The sequence below is a fragment of the Brachypodium distachyon genome, chromosome 1, assembly GCF_000005505.3.
Source record: "Brachypodium distachyon strain Bd21 chromosome 1, Brachypodium_distachyon_v3.0, whole genome shotgun sequence".
Taxonomy (NCBI): domain Eukaryota; kingdom Viridiplantae; phylum Streptophyta; class Magnoliopsida; order Poales; family Poaceae; genus Brachypodium; species Brachypodium distachyon.
In genome coordinates this window covers 12,511,290-12,528,308 of record NC_016131.3, presented here as the reverse complement: position 1 = coordinate 12,528,308, position 17,019 = coordinate 12,511,290, and the positions used below count along the sequence as shown (strand labels likewise).

At 43.4% G+C, this 17,019-nt stretch overlaps 1 protein-coding gene and 1 long non-coding RNA gene across 4 annotated transcripts; both read left to right on the top strand.

The window, feature by feature from the left end:
• Window positions 1-5,781: 5,781 nt before the first annotated feature.
• On the top strand, window positions 5,782-7,218 carry LOC100824158 (peroxidase 1). Its single transcript, XM_010234837.3, has 2 exons — window positions 5,782-6,111; window positions 6,199-7,218. Exons 1-2 carry the CDS (start codon window positions 5,887-5,889, stop codon window positions 6,964-6,966), a joined length of 993 nt encoding a protein of 330 aa, XP_010233139.1. The 5' UTR covers window positions 5,782-5,886; the 3' UTR covers window positions 6,967-7,218.
• A 754-nt stretch (window positions 7,219-7,972) lies between these two features.
• LOC104583097 lies at window positions 7,973-12,359 on the top strand. Of its 3 annotated transcripts, XR_001405618.2 has the most exons (6): window positions 7,974-8,330; window positions 8,450-8,723; window positions 9,334-9,376; window positions 10,048-10,373; window positions 11,537-11,638; window positions 11,956-12,359. It is a non-coding gene; the product is annotated as an uncharacterized LOC104583097 (long non-coding RNA). The 3 variants fall into 3 exon arrangements; XR_001405617.2 differs by having other exon boundaries at window positions 7,973-8,330; window positions 8,557-8,723; window positions 10,048-11,638; XR_001405616.2 differs by having other exon boundaries at window positions 7,973-8,330; window positions 10,048-11,638.
• Window positions 12,360-17,019: the final 4,660 nt, after the last annotated feature.

The window sequence follows — 17,019 nt, the reverse complement described above, 5'->3', positions numbered from 1 at the left end:
AGATGGTAGGATATCCTCTTTTAAAAGTACCTTAGTCCCATCTACTATAGTTTGAAGTAGTCCTAGGGGGGCGGCATATGCAGGACCAATGTGTTGTTGGATTGAAGCGGATATTTCTCTTTCTCCCTCTTTTCTATTGAATCGGTCATAACCACTACCTACATGGCTACATGCCACAAAATAGTACACCACAAGTACGAGCTAATGAATAAGCCCGTGATTCCGCCCTTTCTCGTGTAAAAGCGACCATCATTCGAACACGCTGCGTTTTACTGGGAAGGATCGAACCATGGGAATGAATGAACAGGGCTATCAATTTCTTTGGCCGGATCTTCCAATCTTTTTAGAAAAACCAGTTCACTGTGCGCTCCAAACACAATATCTTGAGTACCTATGATGGTGACTACATCTGCTGGCATGTGATGTAATCGAGTTGTGAATGAGCAAAGCCAGGTGCTCAAAAAAGAGTACCCGCCGGAGTGTTTAAATTCATAATAAAACAATTTGAAATATTAAAGTAAATGGTATATATTTTACCCTGAAACGGCTATCTTTGTATCTTTTTTTAAAAAAATTAATCATATTTATGAGATAATAAAATATGTCAGAAGTTGTACCAAAAATATGTTACTTTAGCTTTATTCATGTCAGCGGCATATTTTTATGCGGGTCTTAGCAGAAAAGGATTGAGTTATTTCGATAAATATATTAAACCAACCCCAATACTTTTACCAATCAACATCGGGAAAGGCATAGAACATTTTTAACCATCGGTCATTCCTAGTAGAAATTATGTGTAGGAGGACGAAGACAGACGTGTGGCCATGCTCCAAGTCTCATCCCGCCCACCTCCTACATGGATCATCCTAGGCTTCGGATTAGCATTTCCAAAAGGCCCATGCAAGGCCCACAATTAATTATCTTTCTCTTTTCTTTTCTTCCTCTCTTGTAAGTCCTTTCATATCTTTGACCATGACTAGGAGGCTTGAACCCTTTGACTTCTTTTGACTGGTCCCTTGTAGGCCTGAGCGTGTATGTAGGCACGTTGATCAGAATTTAATTTAGTTCACTTGGTTGTTGCCACATAAAATTTAAGAGATGCCTTGGGGTCAAATACAGATAAATATCTATGGCTTCTGTCTCATTTTTGGGTCTTTATGATTCCTTGAATTGTCCTGGTTCCGAAGCTTTCACAATCTTGTTAGAATTTCTCAGGGATTCTTGGAGCTCAGCCTGGTATTTCTGTTTTTTTTTAACATTCGGAGATTTCATTTGATTTTTTTTTTGGAATTTCTCAATGGCACTTGCAGATGTCAGTTGCTACTTACCTGGAGCATTATGACCCACAACCTTGTCTACTCCTCGATTTTGCTCTGCTTCTTTAATGTTTCCTTTATTGGAAGACTCCTCAAGCTCATTGTGGCCACGAAAAGTCAATCCGTACTTACCTCGTTAACACTTAGCAAAATCAATTGAGGCATTTAGTCGAGAACAAGAAGCATTCTTGGCAGCATTACTTTGGTTATTCAAAGCAACATAAATGTGTTGGTCTTGTCTCAATAAAGCATCACAATCTATTTTTTCTTGGTTGTCGACACTATCAGCATCTTGCACCGTCTTACCGAGAATTAGCAAAACCAGTTCTCCCCTTCTCCTTGCCCCCGGGCCGCTCGCTAGGGAGACGGTAACCCTAGCGCTGCCAGCAACGATCCTCCCCTCCCCTCCCTGGCCTCCTTCCCTTACTGCCGTTGCAGGATGCCTGCGGGCGAAGCCCCCAGGGCTGGATGGCGGCGGCGAGGCTTCTCCTTACAAGCGGCTCGGAAGGCGAGGGTGGGAGCTCTGCCTCCATCGACGGTTGTGGGTGGCTCTTCTGCTGGGTGCTGGTTGAGGCCGGGGCGGCTTGCCTTGTGTCATGGCGGTGCAATGTGGTGGTTGGCTACCTTGGTCGGAGAGGAGGATGGTTTGAACACTACATCACTTGAAGAAACCAAATTGCTCCTCTTTAGGCAATTAGATAGATTGCGGTTTCTACCACATTCTCTGATTCTGTATTGTTTTTGTCACCTCAGGCTTTAGCTCAAGTATCAACATCTCTGTCCTTGACTTGCAAACAAGGTTCAGATCTTCTTAATATTTGCATCTTTCTAGATAACCAATTCATATAAGAACCAGTTTTTTTTGTTTAAATTTGTTTAATATGGATAACCATTAATTAGCGCATCTAAAAATAAATAATAATAAACCACTTATTTAGAAAGAAATAAGATTCGAAAGAAATGTTTTATATTAATTACAAATAAGCAATCTCAGTTTTCTTGTTGCGCTATTGCTTATTAGGTTGAGTTGTACTTTCTCTGATCATAAATTCTTGACTGAAATTTGTCCAAATATGGATGTATCTATTTTTAAAAAGCGTATAGATACATGTAATATTTCGACTACAATTTAGGATAGGAGGGAGTAACTTATTAGCATCAGATACCAGAATGTCGTGATAACTCCTGAATGAGGTATGGTATTTTGAAAAAGGAAATCGAGAGAATTCATCTCTACAATTCGCATGCATGGTACTCTCTTTGACTTTTATTTTTTGCATTGCCTATGTGCTGGAGGTGGAAAATAATCAATCATGTAAGTAGTATAGCTGTATATACCCAATAAACATGCATATCTTCAGCTGAATTCTTTTCGCCCATGGGAAAAAAACCTGGTTGGCGCAAGACCTTGGTACTTTTCTCCTCGAAACCAAAATAACCCATGAGAAAAATACGAACATCATGTGTGTCGAAGGAGTTCTATGGACGAAAAGAAAGCAAAGCAGAATAGCCTAGATAAGTTTTAGTTAAAACAAGAAACATGCGCACGGGAATCAAAACATAATTTCAGAAAATATCTCCTAAAACCACCTACATAACCACAAACCAATCATAATCCCACGAACCACTTGGCCGCATCAAAAGCTAACATAATCTTTGATTCAACTCCTCAAATTAGGAAATTAGATACGTACCTCATCTGTTCAACCCGGGTTAGGTCAACAGAGGATGGGTGTGTGACAGGAGCACGCCAGCATCATAGAGGACGAGTCTTCAAGGCGAGCAGCCGCAGCAAATTTTGGGGATGAAAACCGATGGTTGTGCTGCGAAAATAAAAGGGAAGGAAAAAACGGGATGGGCTGGAGCAGTTATCGGGAAGCAGTGACCCCCTAGGTAACGCCGGTGTTGCGCCAGGGCCTGCTAGTCGCACGTACTGGAGAGATCGTGGGAGGATCGAGAATTCGAGATCATCGATCAGATCTCACGCCTGACCGATCGACTGTCTCCGCGTGGGCTGCCTCACCAATGGGCCGTTCGGCACGGAAGCTGGTTTTGGGTGGGTTATTTGATAGCCATCTAAAATATTTGGGTTGTCCATCTATAAATGGGCTCTATAAATTTTTTTTGTAAACGAAAATTTTCCCTCACAAAAAAAAAGGCAAACCAAATTTGATCTTGTGTCATGTGCACCATGCTGGACCAACGTGGGCCTGTCCATGTCGCTTCTTCCTTTGTTCGACATATCATCAATCCCCACTTCTATAAACTCTTCAAAATGGATGACAAATGCCTTCTTTGCCCTATCTCCATAGTCCAACGCGGCCGATAGTCGTATCCCTATAGAAAAAAACACGATAAAAATTTACATTGTAATTAATTCCCCATCCATACGAACAAACAAATTATAATGCTACAAATTCGGTGAATGATCAGAGCGGTAAGTCGTTCATATCACTTGCGTCTAAATATTGATTATGGGCTTATTTTTTTTAATTCTTGGTCATTTCTAGATATTTGCTGGACCGGTTCTACAACCTAGGTAGCACCAGGCCCAGCTCCACCCCTGTGCACCGCATGTTGCTGCGCAAACATGTTAGAAGAAATTTATAAACAAATCTTCGAATTAGCTGGGAAAAGATGTAAAAGTGTTCTTATTTGGCCTTTTGAAACAATAAAATCTAAGAAGTATGTAAAAAAATGATGTATAAAAAAGAGAGAAACTTTTTCCATAAAAAACATGATTGACTTAATGAGGTGACATTGTTTTAACTGATAGAATAATGTAAAATGTAAATGAAACATGCACGGCTTCAAAAAAATATATACATGCATGACTTGATGAGGTGGCATGCATGATTTGTATGTGGTGGGTCTCATCAGGTGGCAAGCTTGTATGTTGATAGAAATCATATAGTAGTGATCTCGTATTTAGATATAGATTTGCTATATCTAAGTTGCATAATTTTTAGTTAGAAATAAGTTGATTTCTAGCCGTTGGATATTATTTGTGCTTTAAGATTCGAAACACGTGATGAAAAAGAGTATAGATACTAATCCAACAATTCGGATTCGTCAATTTAGATTTCATCTACTTAAAAATCAAGCAACTTAGATATAGCCACCCTCTAGAAAGTTAGCCTACCTAAGCGGATGTTAAAGGGGTGCACAGGGATGGTTTTTCACAAGCTCCGCCTCTGTTAACCTTGGTGCCTCGCCCCTCACACACTACGTCACGCATGAGATTCAAAGGCACTGTAGGGAACTCCCTTACATTTTTCGTTAAAAAAAATATTAGTATAAGAACAAATTTCACAAAACCAGACATTTTGGGGCAGTCTTCTCACACAGTCATCACTTTTGCTAATTTGCCCGGAAAATCACACATTTTCAGTCACATTAATCAAATCGAGGAAGTACGGTGTACTAGTATTCCATGGAATTCCCTAAGATAGAGGACAAGCGGGGTATTCGTTCGCTCGTGAGTGTCACCACGTCACTCGACGGGACTTAATTTGGTGCACACATTTTACCATTTTGCCGTTAATAGTAGGTTTAGCCGGCATTATACTAAGAGTAAATTTCATGCCTGCGTGTGAGAAGACTGTCCCAACATACATGACGTGGTGACACTCACGAGCGAAAGAATACCCCACTTGTCCTCTATCTTAGGAAATTTCACGGAATACTAGTACACCGTGCGACCTCGATTCGATTAATCTGTTTCCTCCAAACTTGGGAATTCTTGGTCCTCCTTGGGTTGCACAAGCACGACCTCGATTAACCTCCCTCCCACAAACGCCACTCATCTTGACGCCGCCGCGATTTTTGGAGGATAAGGCATAATTGGTGTGCACTGTGCAGCCGCGCAGCCCATGTGGGCACTGTAATGTATGCATATCCATTTCTAATCCCAGCATTGAACTAGCTAGACCATGTTCCAGCTATAGGTTAACATTCCTTTCAAATTGATCGAGCCAAAGTCGACACCGCAGAAAGGCCAATGTCAACGTTCAATCAGGCCGCTGGTGCTGCGGAGGACATGCATGCCTCGGTCACTGCCACCACCATGCATACACATACACCCAAATCATTCACGATGCACATGGGATGCGTTTCCGTCGTTGCCTTGTGTTACAACCCAAAGCGGGTCTGTGCACACGGTGTTTGAAATAACTTGCGTACGTCGGTCGGTGCCGTCTCGCGCGTATATATGTTGCTTGTATTGACTTTATTCATTTGTGGCCGCGCGTCAATATGCGTGTATGTTCCGTTAGTTTAGGGAGGCGATTATATATGTGCGTAGTCGTACTGAGCTGGCTGGAAGAAGTTAGCACATGGCTGACAGCCCTCATTCCTGAATGCACACGACAACCTAGTATACGTAACTGCAATCAATACACGTATTCAATTCAGTATAGGGTACGCACCTCTATAAATACTGGTAACCGCAAAGGACTTCTCCATCCATCCATCTTGCTCTCACTTACCACGCCTGGTATATACAGCCACCACACATCATCAAGCTACGTACTCAAAGTACGTACCTTTGATTGCAATTGAGTTGAGATCGATGACGAGAGATAGGTCTTCTGTAGTCACAATGCTGCTAGTTCCTCTGGGCATCATGCTGGCCCTCTCGTGCTCAGCATTCGCTCAGCTGGAGACTGGGTTTTACAGCGCGACATGCCCCAAAGTGGAGGAGATCGTCCGCGAGGAGACGGTGAAGATCATCTCCGCCGCGCCCAGCCTCGCCGGCCCGCTCCTCAGGCTTCACTTCCACGACTGCTTCGTCAGGGTAAGCCGTACACGTAACCCGATCGATTGCAAAGTTGCAATGAATTGATCCCATTGATCAACGCTTGCATTGCAACATTTTTTGCAGGGCTGTGACGCCTCCGTCCTCCTGGACTCAACGCCGGGGCACCTGGCAGAGCGGGACGCGAAGCCCAACAAGAGCCTGCGAGGCTTCGGCTCCGTGGAGCGCGTCAAGGCCAAGCTGGAGGCCGCGTGCCCCGGCGTCGTCTCGTGCGCCGACGTCCTGGCGCTCATGGCCCGCGAGGCCGTCGTGCTGGCAAAGGGGCCCACCTGGACGGTCCCGCTGGGGAGGAGAGACGGCGTGGCGTCCAGCGCCGCGGAGGCAAGCAAAGAGCTGCCCCCGTCCTTCGGCGACGTCCCACTCCTCGCCAAGATCTTCGCCTCCAAGGGGCTCGGCGTCAAGGACCTCGCCGTGCTCTCCGGCGCGCACACGCTCGGCACGGCGCACTGCCCGTCCTACGCCGACCGGCTCTACGGCCGCGTCGTCGACGCGTCGCTGGACAGCGAGTACGCCGAGAAGCTCAAGTCCAGGTGCAAGAGCGTCAACGACACGGCCACGCTGTCGGAGATGGATCCCGGCAGCTACAAGACCTTCGACACGAGCTATTACCGCCACGTCGCCAAGCGGAGGGGCCTCTTCCGGTCCGACGCCGCGCTCCTCGACGACGACACGACAAAGGGTTACGTCCAGCGCGTCGCTGCCGCCGGCAACTTTGATGGCACGTTCTTTAGGGATTTCGGCGAGTCCATGGTCAAGATGGGGAACGTCGGGGTGCTCACCGGGGTTCAGGGAGAGATCAGGAGAAAGTGTTACGTTATCAACAAGACGCACTAGCTAAGCAATACCGTGGAGAAGATAGGTGCATCAACGCTTGCGTTTCTTCCTGTTTATCTGTATGCCTGCCTCGTCCGGTACATTACTAGCTAGAATTCCGTGTTTGTTTAGAACGGAAGTAATTAAGTCCGCAATGTGATTATTATTTGTAACTAGCATGGTGTGGGAAACATCTTTAAGATTTTGATTCACAGATATATGTGTGTCGATGTATTATTTTAAAAGTACTAAATTAATGATAGATGTGTGTCACACGTATGTGTCATTAGACCAGTGTAAAAAAAAAATTGGGCCACACGAAATCATGAGGATGATTGGTTGTTAGAAACACAGAACAAATAAACCTCATTACAAATATACACTCAAATAAAGTTCGGAGATTGGTCGCTATGAAGGAAGATCAGCTTAAAAAATGTACATCTAGAAAAGTAAAATGAACTAATCAGATTAAGTATGAAATATATCATGTTTTGGATTCACACAACTTTTTTTATGTGGTTTTAGAGGTTGGTCAAAGAATGTTTGCATCAAACTAATTGATTGTTTGTGGTCATGCGAGATGATGGTTCCTACGTAAGACCCAAAAAAATGTTTGCAAGGTGATTTGCTCGATCACTTGTTTGTCTTGATAGATCATGTGTAGCTAGTAAGTACTCCCATCCGATACATTTTGGATCGGAAGGAGTACTATATGTACAAATTTAATGAATAAGAAAATAATAAATCAAATACACCCCTGATGCACTGATTTGTGGGACGCCGGAGACTGCCGGAGAACTTGCATGCAAAGATTGCACGCTGTTAATTCATTGTTTGAGTTTGTTGTTATTCAATCTGGTGTTGTCAAGAATATGAATATATATATATATATATATATAAACTATTCTGCACCCTGGTCAGTCTTACGAGCCGGACTCCACCCGATCGAACCCGTCCCGTTGTAATTCACCTGAACCACGACGTAACTCTTGTTTTTTTTACAACGACGGTTTTCCCCTGACTGAGCCCACCTTTCCCTCGAAAAAAAAGCCCAAAATCGTGCCTGTGGTTCGGTTGGAATCGGGGTGGCGTTCCGGCAGCGACTGGCGAGCGGCTGCAGCTGGAATTGCGGCGAGCCTAGGCGGCGGCCGCGGTTGGGGAACGCGGCTGAGAGGGGCGGCGCGCGAGAGCAGACGCTCGCCGCCGCCGCCGCCGCCGCTTGGGGAAGACGCAGTCGGCGGCGGCTACCACCACCCCAAGGTCCACCGCTGACGGAAACCAGCGTCCTATCGACGATGTCTTCCCAGAACTGCAGCGACGACATGGAGCTTAGAAGAGCTAGATTAGGGAGGGGTTGTCATGGCTAGCTGCGGCTCTTGTTGGAGGTACCGTTCTCTTCCCCTTTGTGCTCTAAATCACCTCATCTTCCTCTTCTCCACTCCGTCTTCTTGCTCTGTGTTTCTGTAAATTTTCTTCTCAACTCCTTCTTGCTGCCGACGCCTAGGGTTTCTCGCGCCGTCGCTGCTTGCTGCTACAGCTGCCGGCGCCGCTGGTTGCTGCTAGGTGCCGCTGCCGGCTGCCGCCGTACTCTAATCTTGCCTCCCGTCGCAGCCACCAGAACCTGTGTGTCCTCGTTGCTCGTCCACCAAGGAGGGGAAAAAGGAGATGGCAGGGAGATAGCCAGCACCCCTGTTGCAGGTTTGCTCTGTCCGCACAAGCAGGAGCCTGGGAAGAGGGATAGAAAGACAGAATTAAAGAACAGGATTTTGGAAACCCAGGTTCACCATGCTCATCTCATCTCTAAATGAAGTTTCTCACAGCAAAGTAGTCCTTAATTAGTCCCTAGATTGGTGTTCGTCCCTTGTTGTCTGGTGTTTACATATTGAAAACTGATTTGAGAAACTAATTCGAAAGCTGCTGTTAATTGGTTAGTCATATGAGGGTGGTCACAAAAGGAGAATTGAGCTACTCATAACCATCTTTCTAGCGGATCTGACATTGCATAATTATTTCCGTATTCCTTGAAGAAAATCAAGTTAAATGGAAGTGCTTCCCCGTAGGAAACAGCCAAGTTGGAATATATGTTAAATAATTAGCTTATTCTTGGCTAATGACAGTATGCAGTGCTCTACCAGCTTAGCCTAGATTTTTTTTTTCTTGTAGGCTTGTAGCTCTAGATTAGAATAATGTCAGTTAGGCACCTTTACAGGAGGGTTCATCTCATATATACATATTGTTGGTGTAAAGAATTATAGTTGTAAAGAAATTTTCCAAACCAGCAGGTCACCGCCTTGCTGTGCCGTTTGTTTTATCTTACCGGCATTCACATTGCTGATTAAAGAAATCCTTATGCTATACTATTCCTCACGATTCCTTAACTCTTCTCAGGCAGAATCACCTTCACCTTCTCGGCTTAGTCAACCAATTGCAGGTAAACAACATTTTTGGTGCTTTCTGTTTATTCCAGTATGAACTGCTGCCTATCTCATTTTTTCTTTCTATCGCTGTTGAAGGGAATAATAGTCAGGGAATTTGCCTAACCGTACGGCTTTTCCTACATTCCAGTGGTGTGCTATCCTCTATATTTTTGGAGTCTTTTTTAACCTAGAGAAAATCCTACTTGGTTCAAAACTGAGTTTCAGATTGCACACTACTTGGTTCTTTTGTCTGACAAATAGTTCAGCAGAAGAACTATCTAAAACACCATACTGAGCTTGCAAGCAAAATAAAGAAGTCTAGGTGTGTTTATCCTTAATTTCCTTAATACTTATAGTTTCACTCTGATGGCTTTAAATTCTCCTTATTCAAGTAATTCTCGGTGTATATCAAAGCATAATCAGGTGAGGTGTGTGCAAGGAGAAAAAGAAAAATCAGAATTGACTTCTGTGCTGAAAGAGTATATATGTATGGTTGCATGCTTTAATTGGAATAGAGAGATGTTGATTCTAGCTAATGCTTGCTTCATTTGTTATGTACCAGGCATATGACTTGATTCGTATTATAATATATAGTCAGACTTCATGTAAATTGTCAACTGATCTAAAATAGAAGTGCGAAATCTACAATTTTGAAAGATAATATATGCACTTCTTTTCTCTTCAGGATTCGGTTTCAGCGGGAGCAGGGCGCACTGGAGTTTCTTTTGATGTCGTTATGAAATCAGGAGGCTGGGGTGATATTACCAAGGTGGAAATGGATCCATTGTTGTTGCCGCTGCTACTGGAAAAAAAGATCTTGCTGTTGATGCCTTGCAGACTGAAGCTATCGCAGCTGAACTTGTTATCTATTTGGCAAATGATCTTGCTGTCTCTCAAAAAAAGTTGGCAAATGAGCTTGGTTTTTACACGCCTATGAGATTTTCTCTTGCTTTAGCTTGTCGGCAACCCATTCATCCATCAGAAGTTCCTTGTGCTCTGCTGTGACTTGAGGTATCGTCTTCCTTCCCTGGTGATACTCTCTTCTCGATCCCCTTGTGCCTAATTGCTCAGATGGAAATGCTCCAGGTTGTGATTCAATCAATGAAGAAAGAAAATGTATGCCATGAAAAGATAAAGGCTTGTTATATGGCTTACTTCCTATATTTGTTGATCTGATAATTGCCCAAGAGGATCTAGATTATATCTTGCTGTATCCAGATGAAGTGTTGGATTACTATACAATTTCAAATACCATGTCATAAAAATAAGTGAACTGACAATAGTGCATTTGGAGTAAAATTCACTAATAACCATCTAAAGAAGGCTCCACTGCACCAATTCAATTGAACTAGAGTAAGAAGCATAATTTTTAAGTACGTTCAGGACTATACATCCTCTGGAAGAGAAAGTAAACAGGGAGAGAAAACAGTGCACATCCTCTTTTCTTATTTGTATTCGTCCTACTTTTCTTTAGCCGAGGCTGAAAGTAAGCATCTTGTGGTCATGTATTAATGTTCTAATTCTCCCACTTTCCTCTCAGCTTTTTCCTTCAATCTTATGATAGCTTTTCACCTAAAAGTCACAGTATTCCTCTATTATTTACACACAAACCAGTTAATCAAAAGCTGAAATGATGTGAGTTAATTAGGTAAATAGCTGAACTGATGTGAGTTCGTTAGGTTTTCCTGTTACTTGGCTTGCCCAATGGATATTAGTTGGCTTGCTCAACAGAAACAGAATTGTGATAATTTGGGATTGGGGAAGGGGGACATATTTTAAGATTATAATATTTGTCTCAGCACAAATATAAGCAACAAGCTCTTATCTCTTCCACTATTTCATTCCTATAGAATGTTTGTTTTCATAAACTTTTATAACTTACAAGTAGTGTTTAGCTGGCACAATATAAAAATGTTAATAGTACATACACAAGATTGCTTCTCTCTTGCAATGTAGCCCTTCATATTATGACTCTGCATTCCAGGAAGTCTATGTGCTCAAAGAATAACCCTCCGTCATATTAGAACCCATGTTTAAATGGTCAATTCTTGTTCCAAACAAATTATGGATCTATCCAAACTAATTATGGATCTAGATGAGGAGAGATTGCAAAACCAGACATATTGTTTTATGATTCATGGTTCTCACAATTTTGTTTCCGGTTTTCTTCAAAGTAATATTTTGCAGGTTGTTGCCTCTTGAAATGAGCAAATTGACCTGGGCACTTCTCATGACTCAGCTTTCAGGCAAATCATTTTCTATGACTGCCAGTGTAGGTCGGTTAGCTTTTTAACGCCTCTGTACCATGTTTTATTCTGAAAATGTTGTTTGCATCTGAGGAAAATATGTTCATCTGTTTATCTGTCTCTCATGCTTGCACAAAAACTATGTTATAAGTTTGGTATAAATTAGATCACCAATGATATCATCACCGTGCCATTTTGCTGTTCAGGGTAACATATTAGCAGGCAGTAGCTAGCAACCTTACACTCCTTTTTTGGTTAAGATATACTCCTTTTTTTTGCATGCTAAGCAAAAGGTATATAAATGTTTTGTCCGGAAATTAATATAAGCTTTCTATGGTCATCTGCAGATCATGCCATGATTAACGTGGCTTTTTCTTGAGAATATTACCACTCCTTCACTTAGGCATCAGCAGAGAATGTTGAAAATGGAGTATAAACACTGCAATCTCATCAAAAAAGACCTCTCGGAAGATCATTTGCCGAACAAATTGTTCTATATGCAAAGAAATTTCAACATCTATATGAAGTTCAGGAGACGGATCCTAGATAACTCTTGCAATTTGTCACGGCTCTCTTTTTTTTGAGGGAAAATTTGTCACGGCTCTTTTTTTTTGGGAAAATTTGTCACGGCTCTCTCAGTGTAGTTAGCATTGGAAAGTGAAGTGATCACATTACCTGTTCCTGAAATTAGTTAACTGTGCTGAGTTACTTCTCAGCTCTCGCCCAAAGGAAAAAGTATACTTTGTGTCCATTTACTTTCACTTAAGTAGAACTTAGGCATCACATACAGAAGCAAGAGCAACACAAGAAATATACTCCATACAAAATCCCAATATACAGAATCTCAACATAAGAAGGTGCATGTAACATAAACTTACGCAGCATGCAAACGTAAGTTCACAAGCTCCCAGCAAGTCGATCGTCGTATGCAGCTGCATGCAACGTAAACTTACGTCCCATGCAAACGTAAAAGAAGAAATCCCAACATCTTTCAGTTTTGTGCGCGTGTATGAAACTGCATGTAACGTAAGTTTACGACTCATGCAAACTACTACTACTGGTAGTTAGCGCCTGAGTCTAACGCGGCTGGGTCAGGCGGGGATGCGGCACGGCTGGGTCTGGCGATATATATATGACTCGGTTTCTTTTTTGGACCCAACGTCGTGTGTTTTCTTTACCAAAAGCTAACAGCTAACATGTTTGTTTGGACTGGGATTATGTTCCCTTTTAGCAGCCACAACGTCACCTCTTTTTATTTGCCAATGTACCACGTAACATGTTTGGAATGTACTAAGATGGCCTAACATAAGTAACGTTCTTTAGGACTCTTAGATCTCAGATCCAACGGCTGGAATAATTTGGATGATGTGGATCGACATGGAGCCTCCCATCAGAACCCCTTATATATATTGCTTTAGTATATATAGGCTTTATGTTTCCACATGCAAATAAGTTTTGCTCTGAATCTCATATTCAAGAATCATTGCAATTAGAGCATAGAAATATAAACATCCGTTACAAACGTGGGAATACGATGCAATATTATAGCCTCTAGGGTATATTCCGTTCAAGGCGTTATCGAGGTACTTCCTCACCACCCTCGCTCTAGGTTCCCTGAAAACCCAAAGTCCTCGGACTGGCGACGACGGCGCCTATTGCGTCGCTCTCTCCCTTGGGGGCGCCGTTCGGGGATCGCTAGAGCAAGTGTGGGGGCCTTGGTCAGTTGTCAGCCTCTGGGTGCGCTGGTCGTTGTCTTTGACTTGCTTCGTCGATCCCAAGGCTGGCATGTTTGATGCTTCGATCTTTGTCCTGAAGATGTGTTGGTGAAAGACGGTGGCTGCTTATTCTGGAGCGTGCGCATACGGCACATGCTAAGAATTTGTTGACCGGTTGTGTTATCGGTGGCCTCCGGGTTTGGATGTTGGGCGATGGTGTGTGGTCAGTGCATTCGGTCCCGATATTGGTCAACCCCTTCATCATCGTAGGTTTTGTAGGCTTAGTTTGATGTTTTTAATTTTGATCGATGTATTAATCATCTTGTCAGTCTTACTAAATAATCAATAAAATGTGGTTGTGTGCATCATTTTGATGCAGAGGCCAGGGACTACGACTCCTTTTTCGAAAAAAAACATTTTGTGCTTTTATTATATATATACTACCTCCATCTGGGTTTATAAGGCATGTGCGTGTTCCTAGGTGACCAATTTGGAGTAACAAAATACAAGTTATATGACAAAAGGAAATCATAAATTAAATTTATTTTGATTAATGTATAATATTTGTGTAATTTAATACATATTTAGTTACTTAGAGTTATAGCCACGTACGTCAAATTTTTTTAACGTAACATGTACCGTGACGTGCCAATCAACGTGTCTGATGATCCTCTTTAAAAAACGTGTCTCATAATAGAACGTTAAACGCTTTCTACACCTTTCTACGACTCTTAGATCTTAGATCCAACGGTCATAATAATTGGGATGATGTGGATCAAAGTGGAGCCTCCCCTCGGTACCCCTCATATTGCTTTTAGTACACGCGTTCCTTGTATGCTCAGTATGCGTAGAACGTAAAGATTCAGAGTAAATTTCATATTTTACCCCACATGTAAAAAATTTATGACACCTTTTGCAACCACTTGAGCAAAAATTCCCATATAGGATCTCTTTTACCGTATTTGAGGATTTGCCCATGAGGTGGGGGTCCCACTTGTCAGGTTGACGTGGCCCGTAACTCCATTGCCAGGTCAGGCCGCATTTAGCACGACTCCAATGCAGCAACCCATTTCGTCCGGACGCGTTCGTTTGTGTCCGCGCGCACAAAACGCACACCCCTAACGCGGCGACCCGTTTTGGCAGTTGTCCACTTTTCTGTCCGGCTCGTCCCATTCCTGACCCAAATTTGGACATGTTTGCGCCTAGGCGGACATCGGCGTTTGTCCTTTCTTGGCCCGCCTGCATGTGACCAAAACTAAATAATAAAAAAGACTAAATGGGTGACCGCATTGAGGACACCAGCAACGAACACAGGCCAGACAAAACCCTCTGGGGTGTCCGGGTTGCCACCATCCGATTTGGTTGGCAGCGTTGAGTCGCCCTTAGGCACTCTCTGCTCTCATCACGCTGGAAGATTGTTTTTTCTAGGATGCAAACGGTCGATCCCCGTGATTCGATTAGAAGAAAGAATTGGCCCCATTTATGAGGAAAACCGGGCCAGAAAACTGATACAATGCCCGGCTTATATTGGGAAAGCCGTGCGAAAAACCCTAACAAGGAGCAAACGCAGAACGAAACCGAAAAAACAAGCTGCTACAACGAAGACAAGCCCCTTCCACTCCAACGACGCCGAACAGGAAGCCGCTCCTTGTGCCAGAGACGGTAGGCAGAACTGGGCTTCTTCGACGACCGCAGCCAGAAGAGGTTGCGCCGATAGTAACAGTTTGCGCATCGGCAAGCCTACGTCGCACGAAGCCGCCCTCCCTAGCCAGGCCCCCCGCCGCCAAACGAGGGCTCCAGAGGCAACGGCTCCAAGGAGGGCACCACAACCGTTGTTTTACACCGTCACTAGGAAGCTCAACATGGAGGAGTTCTTCCAAGAGTGCCAAGCAACCCCGACAATGATGCCGGTGCGTCATGCATGAAGAAACCATGGTTCGGAAAGTTCTAGTTTTTGAGGTGGGTGAACCTCGGTCCCAACTGAAGGTTTCCAAAGATGTTTGCCCACGAAGAAGTGAAAATACTAGATTTAATGTAGGACTCGCATATAGCGCAACGCCGCGCCATAGCTCCACGGCGCGACATTCTGATGCGGATGCTGCATGCGAGGAAGCGGCGGGAGCTTGCATGTGCATCCGAGATGGCTATGCGAGCAGTAAGGCAGCAGCAGGTCCGATGGACTCCGTGAGCATTAACCTGTGTCACATTTAATTTCTCCATGTGAGTCCAAAGATTTTTGTATGAATTCCAAAGAAAACAGCAGAATGTTTGAACACAGATCACAAGACTTCAAGGGTTCAAAAAAATTATCTTAAAGTTTCGAATAGTTTCTCACCCCTAATTCGGCTGGACTAGAGCAGTCGCGTGCTTGAGAGCGGGCACGGTGGCCCGTGCGGGGTGCGGTGGAGGCTACGGCGCGACGGCGGTAGGCAACGATAAAAGAAAATAGGAAAACTCTAAAAAAAAATTTAGAGTTTTTCTCTGCTAGTTGATCTCAAACAAACTCATACTTATTACATGTAAAACTATAAATTTTGGCCAAAAACTATCTCCACGAATTGCAACCCGCTATTGAATTCAAACGTCGCTTTTAATAAACACAAAATAACCGTGTTAATCCATTTTGAGTCAAAACCTACCACCTACTGAGCTACCATCTCAATTTAGAATGACCCCACCCCGCCCCCTACACACACCTTATCTCTTTGTCGCCTCTGATATACATAGTTGCCACCCTTAACTGGCACAAATTGCCACCCTTCCACGTAATACAAATTGACATCATTAATTAACACAAACTGCCATCTCTGCTTAATACAAATTATCACACTTAATGAACAAAGTTGACATCCTTCCGCTAAATACAAATTGCCATCCTTACTTAACACAAATTTCCACCCCTGTTTAATACAAATTGTCACACTTAATGAACAAAAATTTCCACCCTCGATAAAAAAATAAATAGAAATACAAATCAGACCTTGTAATAAACACAAATTGCCATCTCCCAGTGAACACAAATTACCATCCGTAATGAACACAATTAACCACCCCACTCCCATAGTAAATACAAATTTCGTATTTGTATTGCCACCCGGAATGAACAAAAATAACCATGTTCATCCATTTCTATAAAAAAAAATCTATCTCTCACCACCGCATCCCACATCTCGTCCACTCCGAATTGAAATGTCACCTCCATTCAAAACGACCGCACACACAGCCTAAGGAACACAAAATTGCCATCCCCTAAGTTCACAAATTGTCATCCCCAGTGAACACAAATTGCCATGTCTATCCAATTCAGTCAAAATTTCCCACACATCACCGCATCCCGCATTTTCTCCACTCCAATCTAGCTACCACCTCTCCACCTACATTCAAAACGACCAACACCAATCTTATTTTCATGCCACACCTACAAGACACAAATTGCCAACCTTACTGAACACAAATAGCCACTCATAACAAACAAAAATAACTATATTCATCCATTTCTATCAAATTGCCACTTGTAATGAACCGAATTTGCCACCCCTGAGGCACATGAGTTGGCAGTATCTTGTTGCAGTCCGGACGCAACACCCACAGGCAGGCTGCCACCCCCGCGAACGCGAACCCATGGCCATCTCGGCCACGTTCTCCGCCGACATCACCACCAAGCTGCCCCCGCGAGGCATACACAACAGAATGCGG

Coding starts and splice junctions, on each gene's coding strand:
- LOC100824158 (XM_010234837.3), top strand. CDS start 5,887: ATGACGAGAGATAGGTCTTCTGTAGTCACAATGCTGCTAGTTCCTCTG. Junction 6,112..6,198: donor TCCACGACTGCTTCGTCAGG/GTAAGCCGTACA, acceptor CATTTTTTGCAG/GGCTGTGACGCCTCCGTCCT.